Raw genomic sequence first — 19463 nt, 5'->3', positions numbered from 1 at the left:
AAAGGCAAAACGCTGACTAGAAATATGTATATAGAAATAGAAATCTAACGACGGTGGCGGCTGGTGGTGGTGGTAACGGCTGCCCGGATATGTTATTATACGGTGCGCCACACACTCCTGGTGACCAAAAGTCACACAAGCCTTTGATATACAACACTGGATTTTTTTATATACAAAATGACACCACTCGTAACACTGCCACCTTCCTGACTCACTGCCACCACCGGTTACGTTGATTCACTGCCACGACTGGTAACGTTCCTCATCACTGCCACCAGTTGGGAATTAATGATTTAACCTTTACAAGGAATTAACCTCAATCTTCAAGGAATTAACTTCCAGCTTCAAGGAATTAACCTCTATCTTCAAGGAACTAACCTCAATCTTCAAGGAATTAACCTCCAACTTCAAGGAATTAACCTCAATCTTCAAGGAATTAACCTCCAGCTTCAAGGAATTAACCTCTATCTTCAAGGAATTAACCTCCAGCTTCAAGGAATTAACCTCTGTCTTCAAGGAATTAACCTCTACCTTCAAGGAACTAACCTCAATCTTCAAGGAATTAACCTCTAACTTCAAGGAATTAACCTCTATCTTCAAGGAATTAACCTCCAGCATCAAGGAATTAACCTCAATATTCAAGGAATTAACCTCAATCTTCAAGGAATTAACCTCAATCTTCAAGGAATTAACCTCAATCTTCAAGGAATTAACCTCTATCTTCAAGGAATTAACCTCCAGCTGCAAGGAATTAACCTCTATCTTCAAGGAATTAACCTCTAGCTTCAAGGAATTAACCTCAATCTTCAAGGAACTAACATCTATCTTCAAGGAATTAACCTCAATCTTCATGGAATTAACCTCCAGCTTCAAGGAATTAACCTCAATCTTCAAGGAATTAACCTCCAGCTTCAAGGAATTAACCTCTAACTTCAAGGAATTAACCTCTAACTTCAAGGAATTAACCTCTATCTTCAAGGAATTAACCTCCATCTTCAAGGAATTAACCTCCATCTTCAAGGAATTAACCTCAATCTTCAAGGAATTAACCTCAAACTTCAAGGAATTACCTCTTTCTTCAAGAAAGTAACCTCTACAAGGAACTAACCTCCAGCTTCAAGGAATTAACCTGAATCTTCAAGCAATTAACCTCTATCTTCAAGGAATTAACCTCAATCTTCAAGGAATTAACCTTTATCTTCAAGGAATTAACCTTATACTTCAAAGAATTAACCTCCAGCTTCAAGGAAATAACCTGAATCTTCAAGAAATTAACCTCTATCTTCAAAGAATTAACCTCAATCTTCAAGGAATTAACCTCTATCTTCAAGGAATGTAAGGGCGGAAACGATCTTCCTGCTGGTTACCGCTGCTAACTCGCTCGTTTGCTGGTGCAGACGACACTTGGGGCGGTTGGACAGAGGTGAGAACGGCAGCAACTATCTGGGTCACAGGCAGATTCAACCCAGCCGCCATACAGTCACTATCTAGCTAGCCCGCTGTCCGTCAAATTCTGGCTGTGATCTCATCATAGGTCCTGGACTCGTGGGCTGTGTTCCCAGACCTTCACCTATCGACTGTCAATTCTCTGGTCATCTACCACTACCGCATACCACGACTGCCAGTTCATCTCATTCCGTCTGTGCCCCGGTGTTTTCCTGCCATTTCAAGACGTCGCTCGAGTGTGGAGTTGAATGGACGCTTCCCTACCCTGAGTGTGCATCACCGTGTTCCAGAATCTTCCCCCAGGGCCACTGCCCTAGGAAATATCTGTTCATTGTTTGATTCTATCAGTTGTTGACTCCCATTAATTGTTTGATTCTTATTAATTGCTGACTCCCTTTAATTGTTTGCTCCCTTTAATTGTTTGCTCCCTTTAATTGTTTGCTTCCATTAATTGTTTGACTCCATTAACTGTTGACTTGACTTAATTGTTTGACTCCCGTAATTGTTATTTGATGTTTGTTGAGTGGTGTCAGAGTTTTGTGTTATATTTTTTATAGTAAAGAGATGTCAATCTCAAACGGGTTGTTTGTTATTCCTCAGAAAACCATGGTCCTTGACTTTCCTTCATTAAGAACCTGATTAGTCTGGTTAGGGTTTTCTATCCCTAAGTCCCAGGTCTTTACAAGTGGCGACCTTGCCAGGATAGTCTCTGACCTTTGGTTTCTGAGGTTTAACATTCGTTCCGGTGTTGTTGTAAGTAGCCGTGAGCGCGCCACTTTGCTGTCTGTGGCCCGGAAGCAAGTGTTGTTCAGTGGTTATCCCTTCCTTCTGTGTGCTAATTTTGTTGCTCTCCCTTGTACGTGGGGAAGTTAATTAGTGTTGGTTGGGGTGCACTGTGGATGCTGTCATAGCATTTTTGTTGTTGTTTCACCTGGTGCGGTTTCGTTACCCTGAGAGTGATTCAGCTGGGCTGGGTGCGGAACGAGGTTCCCTCCAGTCGGATCAAATCATTTACTGGTCTGATTGAGTCACTAGGTGAGTTACCTTTGGCTATTTGCGGGGTAAGTTGTTTGTTTTTTCCTTTGTTCTTGGCCTTTCGGATCATTATGTCTACTTTTGAGGTGTGGAAAGGTCAAGCGGTGGCCCTGGGTCTGACAGGTAATGAGATTGGTCAGTACGTGGTCACCCAACAGAATGTCGAGAGAGAGGCACGTCAGAAAGAGAGCGAGAGCGAGGAACGTCAGAAAGAGAGAGAGGCACTTCAGAAAGAGAGAGAGATGGAGGCACTTCAGAAAGCAAGAGAGTTGGAGGAACGTCAGAGAAAAAGAGAGTTCGAATTAGCTAAGTTGCAGACAGAAAAGGACCTAGAACTGGCTAGGATTAATGCTTCAAGTAGACCAGAATCCTCTGGCCATATACAAGTCAATGTGGTAAAACCCAGCTTGCCTGTGTACCGTGAAGGAGAAGACATCGCCTCCTACCTTATTAGGTTTGAACGGGTAGCTGAGCTACTTGGTGTAGACCCAGATAGCTACGCTGTAAGGTTGGGTAGCCTATTGAGTGGTAAGCCGGTAGAAATTTACACGTCCCTGTCTGCCGACATCACCCGAGATTACTTCTTGTTGAAGCAAGCTCTCTTGCGAGGATTTAACAAGACTTCTGACGGTTATCGTGTTGATTTCCCCAGAACGAAGATTAGAGCAGGAGAAACGTACCAGCAGTTTTCGATTCACCTGGGTCGTTTGTTTCAACAATGGCTGGAGACATCAGGGGTTGAAGAAACCTTTGAGTCTCTCTCTAACTTCATGATATTAGATCAGTTTTTGTCTTCTCTACCTCCAGACTTGAGAACTTTCATCAAAGAATACCAGCCAGCGACGCTTGGAGAAGCTGTGCATCTTGCCGACAACTGGGCGTCTGCTCGCAACGCCTACCCCAAGTCTTCCCCTCCTGTAGTGAAGATTGCGAAGCCTCCGTCCTCCGAGGAACCACCCCCAGGAGTACACAGGAGTAGTTCACCAGTCGTGCGGTGTCACAGCTGCGGAGAAGGGCACATTCGTTCTCGCTGTCCCAGGAATCCCCTCGCCTTCAAGACTGCTGACACTCATCAGCCCAGCAACAAGGTCGGCTTCTGCTTGGAAGACAGGAGCTGCCCCCATTATTGTGTCAGTGGAACAATAAATGGGTTTAGGGCATCTACTTTCATCAGGGACACCGGATGCTCGTGCATTATTGTCTCTGAGGAAGCCCTGCCGGACGCTGACATCTCCAGCTGCCCGAAGGTTAGTGTCGCCGATTATTTAGGTCGGGTTGACCAGTTCCCTGTTGTTAGGTGCTACTTGCGTTGCCCCTATTTCACTGGTTGGTCTAATGTGGTAAGAGCTCCCATTAAATTTGCTAGTGTCCTCATTGGTAATGTTCCCGGTGTTCGTGACCCTAACGACCCGGAGCCGTTAAAACTCTCCTCGCCACCAGCACCAGTCCTCACGCCACCTGCTGACGACGACGACTCGCCACCTGCCGAGGTCGCCTCGCCACCCTCTCACGCCGCCACGCCTGCCGCCAAGGTCTAAGCTGTAGAGACACGGACGGCGAAGGTGAAACGACCGCTTCCCCTGATTCTGCCGAATTTGTTGCCACTGACTGTGACTCCCAAGGAGTTCGCCAAGCTTCAAGACTTGTGTGCCACTCTGAAGCGGGTAAGGGAGAAGGTGACTTCCGGGGAGGAGGATCAGGTGAGAGATGGGTCGGTTTATAAGTTTGTTTCTATTAATGGGGTGTTACACAGGTCTTGTGTTTCATCCAAGCGACCAGCCAAAGTAGGTCGGTTTTCACTTGTTGTCCCTGCTGTTTGTCGTAGTAACATTCTCTCTGTAGCTCACAAGAGCCCTCTTGTAAGTCACTGTTCTCGTAGGAAAACTTATAGGAAGGTTGCTGATCAGTTTACTGGCCAGGTATGGGAGCGGATATTAGAGTTTTTTGTAGGAGTTGTGATCAGTGCCCACGTATGTCCGCCAAGGGTAGAGTCCGTCCTGTTCCACTTGAACCCTTACCCGTCATTGCAGAACCATCTTCTCGGGTAGCCATAAATTTTGTTGGACGATTCTCACCCCCTTTCTCTAAGAAGCCTAAATTACATCAAGCTAATTTGGTAAAGCAATATAATTGCAGGACCCACATTGCTCGTGTCCTTGACGACGTCCCCAAGCTGGAGTTAGTCGAGGCACTACCCTGCAAGAGTTCCTGTGAAGTTCGGACGCCAGAATCTGTTGATCTCGGTTGCCAGTTGCTGCCAACACCTGACGAGATAGAAGAATCCTCTACGACTGGAAATAGGCCCAAACTTAAACTTGGACTGAAGTGAACTCCACGTGCAGTTTCTTGATACGGCCTTACGTTTTGGACATCAAGTTACCACCTATTCTTTTCTATGACCTTTCTTTATTGTGCAATGTGTGTTTAAGCATTTGTTGTAAGATGATTATGCTTTGTGTTCTAATCTTAAGTTTTAATCTACCTTACAGTAGAATTTTGTTGGGGGAGCTGTGTAAGGGCGGAAACGATCTTCCTGCCTGTTACCGCTGCTAACTCGCTCGTTTGCTGGTGCAGACGACACTTGGGGCGGTTGGACAGAGGTGAGAACGGCAGCGACTATCTGGGTCACCGGCAGATTCAACCCAGCCGCCATACAGTCACTATCTAGCTACCCCGCTGTCCGTCAAATTCTGGCTGTGATCTCATCATAGGTCCTGGACTCGTGGGCTGTGTCCCCAGACCTTCAACTATCGACTGTCAATTCTCTGGTCATCTACCACTACCGCATACCACGACTGCCAGTTCATCTCATTCCGTCTGTGCCCCGGTGTTCTCCTGCCATTTCAAGACGTCGCTCGAGTGTGGAGTTGAATGGAAGCTTCCCTACCCTGAGTGTGCATCACCGTGTTCCAGAACCTTCCCCCAGGGCCACTGCCCTAGGAAATATCGGTTCATTGTTTGATTCTATCAGTTGTTGACTCCCATTAATTGTTTGATTCTATTAATTGCTGACTCCCTTTAATTGTTTGCTCCCTTTAATTGTTTGCTTCCATTAATTGTTTGAATCCATTAACTGTTGACTTGACTTAATTGTTTGACTCCCGTAATTGTTATTTGATGTTTGTTGAGTGGTGTCAGAGTTTTGTGTTATATTTTTTATAGTAAAGAGATGTCAATCTCAAACGGGTTGTTTGTTATTCCTCAGAAAACCATGGTCCTTGACTTTCCTTAATTAAGAACCTGATTAGTCTGGTTAGGGTTTTCTATCCCTAAGTCCCAGGTCTTTACAAGGAATTAACCTTATACTTCAAAGAATTAACCTCCAGCTTCAAGGAAATAACCTGAATCTTCAAGAAATTAACCTCTATCTTCAAAGAATTAACCTCAATCTTCAAGGAATTACCTCTATCTTCAAGGAATTAACCTCTATAAGGAATTAACCTCCAGCTTCAAGGAATTAACCTCTATCTTCAAGGAATTAACCTCCAGTTTCAAGGAATTAACCTGAATCTTCAAAGAATTAACTCTATCTAAAAGGAATTAACCTCAATCTTCAAGAAATTAACCTCTATCTTCAAGGCATTAACCTCCAGCTTCAAGGAATTAACCTGAATCTTTAAGGAATTAACCTGTATCTTCAAAGAATTAACTCTATCTTCAAGGAATTAGCCTCCATCTTCAAGAAATTAACCTCTATCTTCAAGGAATTAACCTTTTACTTCAAGGAATTAACTCCATCTTCAAGGAATTAACCTCCATCTTCAAGGCATTAACCTCTATCTTCAAGGAATTAATCTGAATCTTTAAGGAATTAACCTGAATCTTCAAAGAATTAACTCTATCTTCAAGGAATTAACATCTAACTTTAAGCAATTAACCTCTATCTTCAAGGAATTAACCTCTATCATCAAGGAATTAACCTCTATCTCGGGTGTGTAAGGTTTCTCGCGTACAGTCGATTCCTCCTCTCTATCGGCCTCAATTTTTCAACCGTCAAGATTTTTGTCACCCGTCTGATTTATGGAGTATCATTCTTTATCGTCACAGTCAACCTCTCCTTATCTTAGGAGGGTGCTGAGAGATAGTTTTTGTGAAGGCTGTAGTATACATACATACATGCATACATATATTGAATCACACACGCACACACACGCACGCACTAGGGTCTTGGTGTAGCTAATTAATCAGAGGTAAGCTTGACTAAGTTAATTAAACAACACCTTGTGTACACCAACTAACTCGACCAAGTTGTCTTAATTCACCAGTAGTTCATCTTGTGACTGTTTCTATCTCATTACACACTACCATATTGTTAATGTATTATTCATTGTTGAAGATTTATACAATATACATCATAAAATATCTTTCTATCATGAAACATGTAATTGTATTCATTTACATATAACCTGTATACTACATCCTCTCAACACATCCATATCTCCTCCACTTTTCCTGCATCACTATGTCGGCCAAGTATTGTTCCAGTCTCGCCCACCAGCTGATGTAGATGGTTCACAAGCCATCGCCGAGTTACAATACCACAGCCATGTTTCACTCCCTTCACCAAGCGGCAGGTGACCCATTCATCCCAGTATCCTAACTAGCAATTAGAGAGGTGTCATGATACCTCACCGAATGTTGGAGGAGGAGGCAGAGCAAACTGGGCGGGATTTAGTTGTTGGGCGACCGGTCGTTTGGGGCTAGGCGTAGGAGTGGGGCCAAGTGTAAGAGTGGGACCAAGCGTCGGAGTGGGGCCAAGTGTAGGAGTGGGACCAGGTGTAAGAGTGGTATCAAGTATAGGAGTGGGACCAGGTGTAAGAGTGGGACCAAGTGTAAGAATGGGGCCAAGTGTAAAAGCGGGGATCAAGCATAGGAGTGGGATCAAGTGTAAGAGCGGGATCAATCATTGGAGTGGGACCAAGTGTAATATTGGAACCAAGTGTAAGAATGGGATCAAATGTAGAAGTGGGGTCAAGTGTAGGAGTGCGGCCAAGCGTAGGAGAGGGACCCAGTGTAGAGTGGGACTAAGTGTAAAAGTGGGACCAAGTGTATGAGTGGGACCGAGTGTAGGAGTGGGACTAAGTGCATTAAGTTAGGTTAGCCTAGTTCAAGTTATGTTCTTTTATATTGAAATAATCTAGGTTTGGTTAGGTTATGTTATTTTCCATTAAGTTAGGTGAGGTTAGGTTAGGATATTTCTAAATCCAGGAAAGTGACTTGTTAGAAGTGAATAGCATCAGAAAACCGCACCGAATATTGAGTTGGAAAAGTGATTTGGTAAAACTTGATTCAGCAAAACACGGAATAGAAGATTTGAGGTCTCAGCTCACTCTCTCTCTCCTCTACCACCACACTCCCACTCCTCTACCACCACACTCTCACTCCTCAACCACCACACTCTCTCTCTACCACCACACTCTCACTTCTCAACCACCACACTCTCACTCTTTTACCACCACACTCTCACTCCTCTACCACCACACTCTCTCTCTACCACCACACTCTCACTTCTCAACCACCACACTCTCACTCCTCTACCACCACACTCTCTCTCTACCACCACACTCTCACTTCTCAACCACCACACTCTCTTCTCTCCCACCACACTCTCTCCTCTACCACCACACTCTCAGGAAGAAACTTTTACTGCCCAGACCGAGGAAAGTTTTGCTGGATATAACTTACACGATGGAAAGTGGGAAAACTTGGGGAAATATGAGGCCATAAACCCATATTTTCTGAGTGCATGTTTTCAATCGTTCATTTTTTGTCTGAAAATCTTAAAACTCTCATAAAATTCGTGACTTTTTATTTTACATCTTAAAGAAATAATTAAAAACTTAGATTTTTACCATTTTGCGCAGATTTACTTTTTATTCCGAGGAACTTTACTCACATTTTAAATTTTTGTTTGCAAACTGTAGAAAATTTTAATAAAACTTTTAAATTTTATTTACTAATGCAAAATGTATTGTTGAAACCTCTGATTTACAATTTCCTTTGATGGAATAATATTTAAAATGCAGTTATCGCATTGACTATAATCAAAGGAATTTAATGACAACCACAGTTTTACAGTTTTACGAAAGGTTTTGAAAATTAATTTTTGGGGCGGTTACATCCAACATGACCTCTCCGCAAAGCCCTTAGACCCCCACCGAGTCCCTGTTCCTCTAGTCTAGGAGCTGGGTCTAGGACCTGTACCCTGCCTTGAATAGTCCAAACAAAATAAGCATATACTGTACTGTATCAGGTGTAATGTGTATTAAAGACATATACAAGTGTGTTATTTATCAAGAATCATATCTCACATTTATGGTTTATATTATTTTTGTCCTAAGCTGTCAATTTTATGTATTTTGTATTTTTTTTAATATTCTATTCTAGATGGGAAGAAATTTAAACTTATTTTTAATTTTTAGCTCCCCACTCCCCACCCCAAATTATTTATGGAAAAAACTTTGCGAAGCAATTACATAAAAACAATGGGCATAAGCGAATGAAAAAATTAAAACCTGGTAAACTGTGTAAATGGTCTGTGGGTGAGCAAGTGGTCAGGGCGGCGGCGGAAGGATTAGGAATGTCTGAAGGAGCTGATGTCAGTCAGTGTCAACGTGGCGACGGAGTGTCTTCTTTCTTCTTTTCGAAATTTATTCATCGCTCTGACTATATTTTGTACACATACATTTTGTATACGAATACTACACTAACGTCGCAAAGAATAAAACAACACAGTAACTTACACACTTACATTCTGTATTTCTTTCACCACTTTCTTTTTACAATTACACATGTTCATCACCTTATATTATTTGTATGAGTGTGTTAATCTCTACTGCACAGACCTACGGGTACACTATATCACACTCCTCATAAGACTAGTAACTGGAGCTGAGGTTACTGAGTTCATAGATTTCGTTACCTTTGACATTTTAATTAGTGTGTGTGTGTGGAACGATTGTAATGATTTATAACTAACATAATCATAAGAATAAGAATTATGTAATATATTTTTGGGCTAAAGATCATACTATTCCTCGTATTCTTTATGAGAAATGTAGAAAATAAGACACAAAAAATGAAAGCGAGCGAATTTATTTGATTTTAATCATAATGTTTCCAGAAAAAACATTAATTTATCGAATAATTCACATATTGATAATTGTCAATTTTTTTTCAGGATACGATGAGCGTGTTAGCGGTGCAAGAGAGTTGTAGTAATGCAGCCTCGAGGGTACACGACACTGAGTCACTGACCTACTGGAGAACACATACCTATCAATTGAGCTTTTCATCATTTTTTAAAATGTCTATTTTGAAAAATCACACACACACACACACACACCATCTGGGAGGGAGTTACTAAACTACGAGTTTGCTGTTCAACACCTACATTAATCTGTATGTTCACTGTATGTTCCTTTACCTTTCTCTAATGAAGGCTTTTGTTAAACCACCAATGTATGTAATAAGTCATTTATGTCCAATGTATATTTTCAGCCTTCGGACTGCAGAGTTCTTTCAATAAACCGTTAATTATTATTATTATCATTATTATTATTACACACACACACACACACACACACACATACTACCACCCGAGATCCCTCGTCCGAGAATTGCTGTTCGACACCACAACCGCATCCAGCCCATACGAGCACGAACTGATCGCTATAAGAACAGCACAGTTCCAACCTTTGTAAAAATGATCAACAACTTGTAATCAACCAGTGTATTCACTCCCAGTCAATCTTACTTTTTGCACTGTCACTATGTTGAAATGCCCTGTAGTTTGAGCTTCTCCCCACCTAGTTATTATGGGTCAAGAGACCCATTCCCCAATTATGTAACTGTATATTTTCAGCCTTCCAGTTGCCATGCTCTTTCAATAAACCGTTATTATTATTATTATTATTATTATTATTATTATTATTATTATTATTATTATTATTGTTATTGTTTTTGTTATTGTTATTATAATTATTATTATTATTATTATTATTATTATTATTATCATTATTATTATTATTATTATTATTATTATTATTATTATTATTATTATTATTATTATTATTATCATTATTATTATTATTATTATTATTATTATTATTATTATTATTATTATTATTATTATTATTATTATTATACACACATTAACCTCTGCGCCGACTATGTTCACCCTCCCTCCACCACACTGAACTCCAACACCCTCCAGATTGTGGATTTCATCCAGCTCCCCGGCGTCACTTTGGACGACAAATTGAGCTTAAAAAAGTACACGTCAGTATAACCGTAAAATTTTCTAGCAATCGTTTCTAAATCCTCAGTTGTCTCAAATCCCTTGGACTTCCCGCCTCTATCATTGCAGGAGGCAATGATATTGGCCGGTGTAGGAGTGAGGAGCTTCTTGATAAGTTCAAGACAGCTATAGAACGTGTTAGGTCTAAGAGAGGGATCCCTATCATATGTGGTGTCCTGCCTAGAAGGAGAGTTGGCAATGAATGTTTGTCAAAGGCAGTTGGTGTCAACAGCCATCTTGAGAGATATTGCAAGTCGATATCAGTCCCATTCAATGACAACTGGGACAACTTCTACGGCAGAAGGGCCCTTTATGCTAGGGATAGGGTGCATCTGTCTAGGGATGGAGTGGCAACCCTGGCTGGGACTCTCGAAAGGGCAGTTCAAAAGATGTCGAAGTCTTTAAACTGCTAGGGGAACATGTGAGCACGGGGGTGGAGGAGACTGCAATGGGAGCGGGTAAACAAAGTGAAAGGTTACAGGGAAATAGTGTTAGGAATGATGACAAAACTAAATTAGACAGCGAGATAAATCCTAAACGCGGCAAAGGGAGGACTCAAAACACGACTAACTTAAATGTCTACTACGCGAACAGTAGAAGTATGAGAAACAAAATGGATGATATTAGGGCCTTGGTATGTACCGAAAAAATCGATATAATAACATTCATTGAAACATGGATCAACCTAGACTCACGTGAGTTACCTGTCGAATACCAAATTGCAGATTACAAATTATTCCATACGGATAGGCAAATTAGGAAAGGAGGCGGAGTAGCACTCTATGTCAGGGATAATCTGAAATGTGAAATAAATAAGGAAATAAAACTGAGCGGAATACAGAAACAATTTGGATAGAATTAATCGACGGGAGGGAAAAATTAATCAAAGGAGTAATATATAGATCACCCAATCTTGATAGAGTTAATGAGCGACAAAGTCTGTATAGTAGGCGACTTTAACCTTGGCCAAATGGATTGGATTGACCTCACGGGTAACTCAGAATCAGAGGATTTCCTCGAAACGACCCAGGACTGTTTCCTAAGTCAACATATAACCAAACCCACCCGGGGTAATAATATACTCGATTTAGTTCTGTCGAACAGAGAAAACCTCATTAGTAATGTCGAGATAGGGAACGAACTTGCAAACAGCGATTACAAAGAAATTAGATTCCAGTTAGATTTTCAGGGCAGCAGTTAGGAAAATTCCACAAAAGAACCAGATTTCAGAAAGGCAAAGTTTGATAGTTTGAAGAGGCAGTTGAGAGAAGGGGTATCACTCTTGGGGGTGAACTACATGGACCTGACGGTTGAAACGGACCTGATAACGAGATCTGAGGTTGCCGATTTCCACGACAATTTAAATAATGAGTTACTTAATGCACAAAGGCAGAACATACCATACAAAAAACTCAGATCAGACAATAATAACCCTAAATGGATAAATAATTATTTAAAGAACATTATTGGCCAAAGGAAGGCTATAGGTAGAAGGATAAATCGTGGTGAAATTTACCTCCGGGATTATTATACGGTATTGGCAAGGAGGGTTAAGTCCAAGATAAGGAGAGCTAAGAGGAACAATGAAGTGAAGATAGCAAGGGAGGCAAAGACAAACCCCAAAGGATTCTACCAAACGTATCAAACTAAAACACGAGAAAAGATTGGACCAATACGGTCAGATACCGGCGAGCTAACTGATAACGACGGAGAAATGAGCAATAATTTGAATAAATATTTTTCAACAGTTTTCACCACGGAAAATTTAAACATGATACCCGAGGCACCGACTCTATTCAGAAATAGTGAAGAAAACAAATTAAGCGAGATAGTGGTGACTAATAACGATGTTAGTAAGCAAGTAGACAAATTAAAGCCTAATATGTCACCTGGTCCCGATGAGATATTTGCCAGAGTATTAAAGGAATGTAAGGAAGAGCTTAGCAAAGTTGTTTAACATGTCCTTAAAAACAGGTGTAGTACCAGAATCCTGGAGGATAGCGAATGGAATACCGATATTCAAGAAGAGGGATAGATCACTATCCTCAACTACCGTCCAATCAGTCTAACATCAATTGTAGGCAAATTACTGGAAGCAATCATTTCAAACTCTATTTGAAACCACCAGGAGAAGCACAAATTGATCAATAATTCCCAGCATGGCTTCACAAACAGGCGTTCATGTCTAACTAATCTATTAACATTCTTTTCATCAGTTTTCGAATCGGTGGACGAGGGGCACAATTATGATGTGGTATATCTCGACTTTAGCAAAGCCTTCGACAGAGTCCCCCACGAAAGACTAATAAGAAAGGTAGAAGCACATGGCATTAAAGGTAATATTCTAAAATGGATTAGGGCGTGGTTACAGGACAGGAAACAGAGAGTGAGCATTTACGGCACTAAATCCCATTGGAGCAACGTCACTAGTGGAGTTCCCCAAGGCTCAGTACTTGGACCATTATTATTGATTATATACATAAACGACATAGATATCGGCATAGATAGCAACATAAGAAATTTGCTGATGACACTAAAATAGGACGTGTAATTAAATCTGACGAGGACTCCGCAAAACTACAGGAAGATCTAAACAAATTTTTCGAATGGTCTGAAATTGGCAGATGAAATTCAATGTGGACAAATGTAAAGTACTCAGTATAGGAGATGTAAACAGGAAAACCAGTTATCAGATGAACAATGATGCCATTGAGAAATCCAACTGCGAGAGAGACTTAGGAGTAATGATAAGTAGACATCTTAAGCCATTTAAACAATGTGTTTTTGCTCGAAACAAGGTTAATAAAGTACTTGGGTTCATACAAAGGAGTGTTAGTTACGCAGTTCAGTTCTGGTTTACCGTATAACAGAATGGATATAGAATCCTTGGAAAGAATCGAGAGGAGAATGACAAGACTAATCCCGGGCATTAGGAACCTTGAGTACAGAGACAGGTTAAAGCATCTTAATTTGCACTCCCTCGAGAGACGTAGAGCGAGGGGCGACATGATAGAGGTGTATAAATGGAAGTCAGGAGCGAACTCGTAACAATGGTTTTAAATTAGACAAATTTAGATTTAGGAGCGAAATAGGTAAACACTGGTTTGGAAACAGAGTAGTGGATGAATGGAACAAGTTACCAAATATCATCATTAACTCGAATACGCTGGATAGCTTCAAAAATAGGTTGGATGCTTAGATGAGCAATGGGGGTTGGGTATAAATGGGAATGCCCAGTATGGGCGAATAGGCAGTTTCCTCCATTCTTATGTTCTTATGTTTAAGAACATAAGGAGTCCGCAATAGGCCGGTTGGCCTGTGCAAGGCAGCTACTGTCGACAGTTACTACCACTCTATCATCCATGAATCTATCTAGCCTCCTTTTAAAACTTCCCAGTGTTCCAGCACTTACTACAAAGTTGCTAAGCTTGTTCCACTCGCCCACCACCCTATTTGTGAACCGGTTCCTTCCTATCTCCCTCTTAAACCCAAACTTATCCAACTTAAATCCGTTGCTACGAGTCCTATCCTCCTCTGATATTATAAGAACTTTATCTATATCTCCTTTATTGGTTCCTTTAACCCACTTAAATACTTCTTTCATATCTCCCCGCACTCTTCGTCTTTCTAGGGAATGCTAGTTTAGTTTCTTTAACCTATCTTGATATGGAAGGTTTCTAAGTCCCGGAATCATTTTCACCATTCTTCACTGCACCGACTCCAGTGAATTGATATCCATTCTATAATAAGGGCACGAGAACTGAACAGCTTAATCGAGGTGCGGCCTGACCAGCGCAAGATATATAATAGTTGCAATAAGACCTCTGCACTCTTATTACTTACACTTCTAGATATAAAACCTAATACCCTGTTTGCCTTATTTTGAACAGTATTTGTTCTTCCAACATTAAGTATGCTGCACTTGCTGGTGTCGAATTTCATTTGCCATTTTTCTGACCACTCCTGCAGTTTATTCAAATCCTCCTGTAGTGCATTTGCATCCTGCCCTGAATTAATTTGCCGCCCTATTTTGGTGTTATCTGCAAACTTACTTATGTCACTGCTGATCCCAGTATCTAGATCGTTTATGTAGATTATGAACAAGAGTGGGCCCAGTACTGACCCCTGGGGAACCCCACTGGTTACACAGCCCCACTCAGATTTGACACCATCTACGCTGACCCTCTGTGTTCTATCGGTGAGCCATAATTTTATCCAATTTAAAACTTTCCCCTCGATACCATGAGCCTTAACTTTTCTCAGAAGCCTTTGATGCGGTACTCTGTCAAACGCTTTGCTAAAGTCTAAGTAAATAACATCGTAATTTTCGCCATTATCTACTACCTCGAAGACTTTCCTAAAAAAAACGTCAGTAGATTTGTTAGACAAGATTTTCCCTGTGTAAACCCATGTTGAGAGTCGTAGATTAATTTGCTTTTCTCTAAATCCCATCGGATGCTATTTGCTATAATTGATTCAAGAAATTTCCCCACTGTTGACGTCAAACTGATCGGCCGGTAATTTGACGCTGATGCTCTGTCTCCCTTTTTGAATATGGGTACTACATCTGCCTGTTTCCACAAGTCTGGCACAACTCCCGTGTCTAATGATTTTGTAAATAAATTTACGAGGGGTCCGCTAATCTGTTCCCTACACTCTTTCAAGACTCGAGGGAAAATTTCATCCGGCTCTGGGGATTTTGTATTCTTTAATTTATTTATCCTCTTGAGAACATCCTCTTTTCTGATAGTGATAATCTTTAATTTCTCTTCTTCCTTTCCCCTAAATAAGAAAATAAGAACATAAGAATGGAGGAAACTGCAGCGGGCCTATTGGCCCATACTGGGCAGTCCCGTTTACACCCAACCCCTATTGCTCATATAAGCATCCAACCTATGTTTGAAGCTATTCAGCGTATTCGAGTTAATGATGATATTTGGTAACTTGTTCCATTCATCCACCACTCTGTTTCCAAACCAGTGTTTACCTATTTCCCGCCTAAATCTAAATTTGTCTAATTTAAAACCATTGTTACGAGTTCGCTCCTGGTTGGATAGTTTGAGTACCTTTGTAATGTCCCCTTTATTTAGCCCTGCCTTTCACTTGTACACCACTATCAGGTCGCCCCTCGCTCTACGTCTCTCGAGGGAGTGCAAATTAAGATGCTTTAACCTATCTCTATACTCAAGGTTCCTAATGCCCGGGATTAGTCTTGTCATTCTCCTCTGAATTCTTTCCAAGGATTCTATATCCATTCTGTAATACGGTGACCAGAACTGAACTGCGTAATCCAGGTGTGGTCTCACAAGAGCAAGATACAGTTTTAGGATGACCTCGCTAGTTTTGTACCTAACACTCCTTTGTATGAACCCAAGTACTTTATTAGCCTTGTTACGAGCAAAAACACATTGTTTACTTGGCTTAAGGTTCCTACTTATCATTACTCCTAAATCTCTCTCGCAGTCGGATTTCTCTATGGCATCGTTGTTCATCTGGTATCTGGTTTCCCTGTTTACATCTCCTATACTGAGTACTTTACATTTGTCCACGTTGAATTTCATCTGCCATTTTTCAGACCATTCGAAAAATTTGTTTAGATCTTCCTGTAGTTTTGCTGAGTCCTCGTCAGATTTAATAACACGTCCTATTTTAGTGTCATCAGTAAATTTACTTATGTTGCTGTCTATGCCGATATCTATGTCGTTTATGTATATAATAAATAATAATAGTCCAAGTACTGTGCCTTGGGGAACTCCACTTGTGACGTTGCTCCAATGGGACTTAGTGCCGTTAATGCTCACTCGCTGTTTCCTGTCCTGTAACCACGCCCTAATCCATTTAAGGATGTTACCTTTGATGCCATGAGCTTGTACCTTTCTAATTAGTCATTCGTGGGGGACTCTGTAGAAGGCTTTGCTAAAGTCGAGATATACCACATCATAATTGTGCCCCTCGTCCACCGATTCGAAAACTGATGAAAAGAATGTTAATAGATTAGTTAGACAAGAACATCCGCTTGTGAAGCCATGCTGGGAATCATTGATCAATCGGTGCTTCTCCAGGTGATTTCGAATAGAATTTGAAATGATTTCTTCCAGTAATTTGCCTACTATTGATGTTAGACTGATTGGGCGGTAGTTAGAGGATAGTGATCTATCCCCCTTCTTGAAAATCGGTATTACATTCGCTATCCTCCAGGATTCTGGTACTACACCTGTTTTTGGGGACATGTTAAACAACTTTGCTAAGGGAATACTAAGCTCTTCCTTACATTCCTTTAATACTCTGGCAAATATCTCATCGGGACCAGGTGACTTATTAGGCTTTAGTTTGTCTACTTGCTTACTAACATCGTTACTAGTCACTACTATCTCGCTTAATTTGTTTTCTTCACTATCTCTGAATAGAGTCGGTGCCTCGGGTATCATGTTTAAATTTTCGGTGGTGAAAACTGTTGAAAAATATTTATTCAAATTATTGCTCATTTCTCTGTCGTTATCAGTGAGCTCGCCGGCGTCTGACCGTATTGGTCCAATCTTTTCTCGTGTTTTAGTTTGATACATTTGGTAGAATCCTTTGGGGTTTGTCTTCGCCTCCCTTGTTATCCTTACCTCATTATTCCTCTTTGCTTTCCTTATCTCGGTTTTAACCCTACTCGCCAATACCCTATAATAGTCCCGGTGAATTTCGCCACGATTTATCCTTCTACCTATAGCCCTCCTTTGGCCAATGATGTTCTTTAAATAATTATTTATCCATTTAGGTTCATTTCTGTCTGATCTGAGTTTTTTGTATGGTATGTTCTGCCTTTGTGCATTAAGTAACTCACTATTTAAATTGACGTGGAACTCGGCAATCTCAGATTCCGTTATCAGGTCGGTGTCATCTGTCAGGTTCACGGCCAAGCACGACACCCCCTCTCTCAGCTGCCTCTTTAAACTGTCAAAGTTCGCCCTTCTGAAATCTGGTACTTTAGTGGAATTTTCCTTACGGCTGCCCTGAAAATCTAACTGGAATCTAATTTCTTTGTGGTCGCTGTTTGCAAGTTCATTCCCTACCTCTGGAATTTCCTCGCGAATTTCTTCTGTGAAAACTGATAAAAAGAAGCTGTTCAATGCTTTGCTTATTTCTTCACTGCCATCAATCACTGCCCCCCCCCCCCTGACTTTAAAGGCCCAACTTTGTCCTTGACCTTTGTTCTATATACCTGGAAAAATCCCTTGGGATTCGCCTTGGATTCTCTTGCTATTCTGATTTCATAGTCTCTCTTTGCTTTCCTTACATTTTTCTTAACATTCCTAGATAGTTCATTATACCTATTTCTGAGCTGCTCCTCCCCTCCCTTTAATTTCTTATAATTCATTTCTTTATTCCTATGTCATGTTTAAGTTTTCTGGTCATCCACCTTGGCTCATTCTTATTTGACCTAATTTTTCTGTATGGTATATTTTGTTCTTGTGCTTTACGTAGTATACGAGTGAATATATTATAGTCATGATCAATTGTGGTGTCACATGTGACCTCACCCTTTCCTACTGGGGACTGACCTGACTGTTCCCAGGTGACCTCACCTAGTTACCTTCTTAACCCCTGATAATCCGCCAACAGAAAGTTTGGGACTCTGACCATATTATCATTGTTTTTCGTTTCCCAATTTAGGGTGAACCTGATTTCTCTGTAATCACTGTTACCTAGTTCTTCCCCAACTGTGATATCTCTGATAATATTTTCTTTATTTGTTAATACTAGGTCATCAAGATAGTGGGGAGGACTTTGTTGGCACCGACATCAGGTCACAAGAATGTCTACAGACCAGCTCCCACAGTACCAGTATCTATATGTTGACTCCATGTTTCTTATGTTTTCGTATTGAAAGCTTTTGTCAATCAAGTGACCCACTCCCCGATTTCACCATATGTAACTTATCATCTCTGTTCATTGTATATTTTCAGCCTTCGGGCTGCCATGTTATCTTAATAAACCGCTAATTATTATTATTATTACACACACACACACATATATATATATATATATATATATATATATATATATATATATATATATATATATATATATATATATATATATATATATATATATATATATATATATATATATATATATAATACCATCACATCATCTCTCGCTTTCCCTCGTCGAATTATCAGTGTTTATTTGATTAAAATTTCGTTCATCGCACCAATTTGATGACATGCATTCTTCTCGATGGCAATACTCTCATTATTGATACCAATACTGTAGCAGAGTTCGCAGTGTCTATCGTGAAACCCAAGTTGGCCTTGGGTCCGTCCAGCCAGCCAGTGTTAAACATTAACCCATATCCTTGTGCTTCAGGTTAGGGTATAGTGTTGTGTCTGGCGCGTAGGTAGCGACCTTTATCGCCTCCCACAGTGTTGACATACCTGAGTGGCTGGTGTAGGGTGAGGTCGTGGTGGTGGTGGGTGAGCGTGGTGGTGGGTGAAGGAGTGGTTGTGGGTGAGGGAGTGATGGTGGGTGGGGAAGTGGTGGTGGGTGAGGGAGTGATGGCGGATGAGGTGGTGGGTGAAGGAGTGGTGGTGGGTGAAGGAGTGATGAACATAAGAATGGAGGAAACTGCAACGGGCCTATTGGCCCATACTGGGCAGTTCCATTTATACCCAATCCCTATTGCTCATATAACCAT

General features: G+C 40.9%; 1 protein-coding gene across 1 annotated transcript; it reads right to left on the bottom strand.

The window, feature by feature from the left end:
- Positions 1-300: 300 nt before the first annotated feature.
- On the bottom strand, positions 301-1014 carry LOC121870924 (chromosome partition protein Smc-like). Its single transcript, XM_042372896.1, has one exon. The coding sequence runs from the start codon at positions 1012-1014 to the stop codon at positions 301-303; it is 714 nt and encodes a 237-aa protein (XP_042228830.1).
- Between the last annotated feature and the right edge of the window lie 18449 nt (positions 1015-19463).

Source organism: Homarus americanus, unplaced genomic scaffold, assembly GCF_018991925.1.
Source record: "Homarus americanus isolate GMGI-L3 unplaced genomic scaffold, GMGI_Hamer_2.0 scaffold52512, whole genome shotgun sequence".
NCBI classification, from domain to species: domain Eukaryota; kingdom Metazoa; phylum Arthropoda; class Malacostraca; order Decapoda; family Nephropidae; genus Homarus; species Homarus americanus.
This window is presented reverse-complemented; position numbering and strand designations above follow the sequence as displayed.

Bases quoted from the DNA above. Each gene is read 5' to 3' on its own strand.
- LOC121870924 (XM_042372896.1), bottom strand. From the start codon at position 1,014: ATGGAGGTTAATTCCTTGAAGATGGAGGTTAATTCCTTGAAGATAGAG.